The sequence below is a fragment of the Aptenodytes forsteri genome, unplaced genomic scaffold (assembly GCF_000699145.1).
Source record: "Aptenodytes forsteri isolate BGI_AS27 unplaced genomic scaffold, ASM69914v1 Scaffold267, whole genome shotgun sequence".
Taxonomy (NCBI): Eukaryota; Metazoa; Chordata; class Aves; order Sphenisciformes; family Spheniscidae; genus Aptenodytes; species Aptenodytes forsteri.
In genome coordinates this window covers 3,334,863-3,339,530 of record NW_008794173.1, presented here as the reverse complement: position 1 = coordinate 3,339,530, position 4,668 = coordinate 3,334,863, and the positions used below count along the sequence as shown (strand labels likewise).

Sequence of the window (4,668 nt, the reverse complement as noted above, 5' to 3'; positions counted from 1 at the left end):
CTCCCGCCCAACTTGGTGTTGTCTGCAAACTTACTGAGGGTGCACTCGATCCCCTCATCCAGATCATTGATAAAGATATTGAACAAGACCGGCCCCAGTACTGAGCCCTGGGGAACACCGCTCGCGACCGGCCGCCAACTGGATGTAACTCCATTCAGCAAGTAGTGTTCAATCTTACACCTCAACATGCAGAAGAGAACCGATGGTTATCCCTGTTTTACAGGCAGGGACACTGATGCAGAGAGAAGCTAAGGAACTAATCTAAATTGAAAAACAAAAATCACAGAACTAGAAACAGGACAAGTTTTTATATGGATTTCAAATTTGTGAGTTTTTTGGGTGTGAAGTGTGATTTCAGCATTCCTCTGAAGAAATAAGATCACAGTTTTAGATGATAAAATCAACTGCAAGACCTCTCAGTAGTTTCCTAACTTGCTCCTGAATCCTGATGTGGGCTGCACAGATCCACACTTGGGCCTAATTCAGCTGCCAGTGTCCTTAAAACTGTCGCATTTCTCCTTCTTAGAGATCCTTGCCAGCTGGCTGTGAATAACTGACTGGACATTAACCATTTTAAGTACCTCCTTAAGTATAAAAAGGAAACATTACCAGTTCCATTTTGAGGTCTTCTCATTATCACATTCTGTATGAATTAGAGATTGTAATGAGTATGGACTTATTGCTAATGCAACCATAGATAAACAGGCAAAGAAATTTGTACTCTGTTCATTGCCCAACCGTTTTGTTTTAAAGAACAGAATAAACAAACCCAAAGCAGGCAGAGCCAGGAACAGGGCCAGAAAAAGTCAGGACAGTGGGAATCAGAAAGGGCCAAAGGTCACAGGGAAGTACAGGGATAGAAGCAATATATGGTTAAAAAGAAGGGAATATGAGTAAGATCCACAGCAGGAAAAAATACAGGAACCCAAAGTTGTCTTTAAATGGCCCACCTTTCTGGAGCCCTGTGCGTGAACTGAGCCATTCAATTTCATTTCTAGAGTGAACACTCCCGTTTAGACATGCTGGGGGGAAGAGACAGGAAAGGATATGTCAGCAGTAGGATCACTTCATCAGATGATTCAGTAATAAAGGAACCTTCTGCCGTTTTCATTTGGATTAAAAAAAATATTGAAACAGTCAAAGGCAAAGCCACAGCACAGGCTACACTTGGAGTCAAAGCAGGGAAAAAACCCAAGTGCATTATAAACTTTAATGAATATGCCCTTGAAGAGTAAGATTCGGACCTGAAATTCAAATGCCATTTTTGAAGGGCTATACATGTTTAGTACCATCTCTATCAAAGACAGGACCACTGGGAGAGTCAGCACTGGATTTCAAAGCCTGAGAAAGGAGAGGAACTTGATGACCAAAATTTTAAACTGGGCTTCTCTTTGCATAAATAAAATCTTAGGCGTGCTACTTTTAATACAGCAAGATTTATAACACGAACACTGAACTACTTCCACAATCACCTACTGCTTCTACAAAGATATCTGTATGCTCACCCGTTTCGAATATCAACAGAGAAAGAAACCGCTGTGCCCGGCATGAGAGGGAAAGCCCCTACAACGGGGAGTTTGAGTAAGGTGCCAACACTGCAGGGCCAGGCTCCACTCTAACGGACTCTCTGCAGCCTGTGACAGCTTTATTATTGCCAAGGAATATGGTAATTACTGCCGAGGCTCTTACCACTTGACAGCAAGGTTCTGTACTTCCCCATTTTTGTCCTCCAGCAATTTCAAAAGCATTTTCACCACTTTTTTCTCGCTGTCTTCATCTAGTTTTATCGAATCTTTCTGCAGTTCCATCATCAGGTCGTTAGTGGCCATAAACCTGAAAGAAGATATAGCAAAAGTGGATTGGCTGATATAGAGACACAAATGCATTTCCTTTGCATCACTTTGGACAATGAAACTTGACAATTAGTGCTTGTATGAAAACACACTTTCAAAGAGTAACTTACAACCCTTTACGCTGTCCTGAAAAATAAGGTACAAAGAATTATTACTGTTTTACAGGTGGAAAACTCAGGTAGAGGTAGCTGTTGAAAAGGCTTTAGCTAGGGAATCTGTGAAAATGAGAAATATATGTTCTCTCCCCTCCTCAAAATACGTAACAGGGATGGGGTAAACTAAAACTCTAAAATTGGCACCCAGCTTGTGTATTTTTTCTCAGTGACTAATCAAGATGGTTAACTATGCTAGAAAAAATCATGGTGATTTTTTTCACCAGTTGCCAGGCCTAGGAAAACCAGTCTAGGGTCCAAGAATGCACCTGGCTGTGTTCTTTCTGGCTTATTTAACACCGATAGTATGATCCCACACATGGAGAAGAGCTATCAAGCTCAGAAATGAAAAATAAAGTCAAGACTCCATGCAAACTATACCTTAGAAGTTCCCTAGGCTATATTTAGATTGCTATTGTTCAGCCCAGCCAGAGTTTGTTTATATCCTTCTGCTCCTGGGAGCCTTTACTAATCCAAACAGTTGTGTCATCCACACACTCAACCTCTTTCCTTGCTTAACTCCCTCTCAAAGTTTTGGGTTTTTTTCCTTCTGTTCTAGAGAAAAGATACTAAACATCTTGCTACGCCGAGGCATTGCTGGTGATGGATGCAATGCTGACAATGGCGTGCAAGACTTTTTTATCACTTGGGTACAAAACAAATCACAGATGCTGCACCTGTGCCACAGCTTCCATTGCTGAAAAGACCTCTACAAAAGCTACTTTTTTCCAGGATACTTGCAACCTTGACCACCCCAGTTCCTACTTCTGATTCTCTGGTGTCCCTTTATTAAGAAGCACCTGTCTCCTCTTCAATCCTTATCCACTGTCCAATTAATTATACTCACATTTGATTGACAACGGGCATGAAGGAACATTTCCAATTGTACTTTTTTTCTCCCATGAGCAAAACCAAGCAAGTATTTATCATTCCAGCTTAAAGGAAAAACAAACTTCCAGCTGACTGTTAGTCAATATAATTTTCTAACGGGGACAATGTCAAAATGGATATCGAGAAGTTCTGGAAAGTATCTATTTTCCTGGGAGCAGGAAATGTAAAAGGTGCTAGTATAGAAGTCTGAGATTCTGAGAAATGTAAGTGTGGTTATCGTATATTAGTTCCTTTCTAATGTTAGCCCCAACACAGGGATGGACGTCTGAAAGGAACCACAGGGAAGCTCTTCCCTCTCATTTACGAAATGACACCTCCATTTTAAATTAGGCTCTGATGTAATTCATTCAGCATGTAAGAGTCCTCACGTACCAGGGCAACATTTGTGTTTTCAACCTGCAAGCCTGCTCTGGAGTAGCAACTAGGTACATCTGGAATGAAGGACTGCTGTGGTGTTAGACAGCCAGCCTGAAATCCAAAATGAGAAAAATAGAGGGACTCTGACCTATAATGCTAACGACATGCAATCTATTTTTGATTCTGCAAGAGCTATTAAGCTGCACTTGCAGTTCAACGTCTGCATAGAACAAGCATGACCAATTATGGCCACAGGCTGAGCAGAGTCTTCCGCGGCAACACATCCAGCTTTTGACTCGCTACCTGCTGCCGTCCTGCCCACAGGACCTCGGAAACTGGCACATGGATCCATTTATGAGAGGGAAGCACGTGAAACCTGGTCCTATAACTGGTCGTGCAACTGAAGACAGACAACGGGCTCACGTTTGACCGTGTGCTGGAAGGAAATGGCCCTGGAATATCTCCATAGCATGACACATGCCCTGTGTTGGGCACATCTTGTTTGGAGTATTAACCATGAATTCTTTGAACAAACTGTTTGTGCAACTACTCCATCACTGACTTCTTTAAGAAGCGCCTATTTTAACATCAGAAAAACATCAGCAGCCTCTCCAAAAATCAACCTACTTTTAGGATATTACTAACCCCTCTCTTCTAAAAGACCTCAAAATATCGAGTCTGGCACAAACATTACCTTCCAGGTTGATACTGAGAGAACGATATGCTCATGGGTGAAATCTTTCATACTTGTTAGTTTTAACAATTTTTAATAGAGCACCTTAAATATCAAGCCACCGGCCCCGACCCTAAAAAGATGTCAATTTTTTCTGCTGACATAAGCAAAGAGAATAAAAGAATCTTAGTCCTGCTAGGGAGGAATATTTTCCCATTGCACAGAAATAGTTCTTAAAGCAACCTGAGCGCAGCCAGTATCTGCAGCGCCCATCACCCGGGTGACACGGCTGCTCAGACTGGCGTCTCTCAGCCTTTTTAATGCACCGGCGATCTAACCTTCTAGCGGAAAAACAAACTAAGAAGTATTCCAGAATTTTTCCTACGATGTTCTTCATTTGCAAAACAAATAAGAATTTAAAGTCTAGCCGTTAAGACCTTCATTCCCCCTTCCACTTCGCTTGCTCGTTCACTGCCATTACGCAGCAATCTAGGCGAGGGAGGGGGACGTTGCTGGTTTCTCTACATTCCCCCCTCAGCCAGAAGAACGCGGCTGGCTTGAAATACTGTAAATAAAACTGATTAATTCCTCTGATACAGAAGCGTCCTGCACACCTGCAGTTGGATTTTGCCCGCCAGCAGGGTCGGGGGCACCGCGCCGGCTCCCGACGCAGGGGGTCCCCCAGTGCCAGGCGGATCCCGCGGGAAGGGACTCCCCCAGCGGGAAGCAAGCCCCCCGCCCG

General features: G+C 43.0%; 1 protein-coding gene across 1 annotated transcript in view; it reads right to left on the bottom strand.

Annotated features, from left to right (window-relative positions):
* The window catches only part of LOC103902672 (cullin-associated NEDD8-dissociated protein 1-like), a 22,435-nt gene extending 20,594 nt beyond the window's left edge, over nt 1-1,841 (bottom strand). The window contains exon 1 of the mRNA XM_009283762.2: nt 1,690-1,841. Within this exon, the coding sequence (XP_009282037.1) occupies nt 1,690-1,829 (140 nt within the window). The 5' untranslated portion in view covers nt 1,830-1,841. The remainder of the gene's footprint in view (nt 1-1,689) is intronic.
* Nucleotides 1,842-4,668: the final 2,827 nt, after the last annotated feature.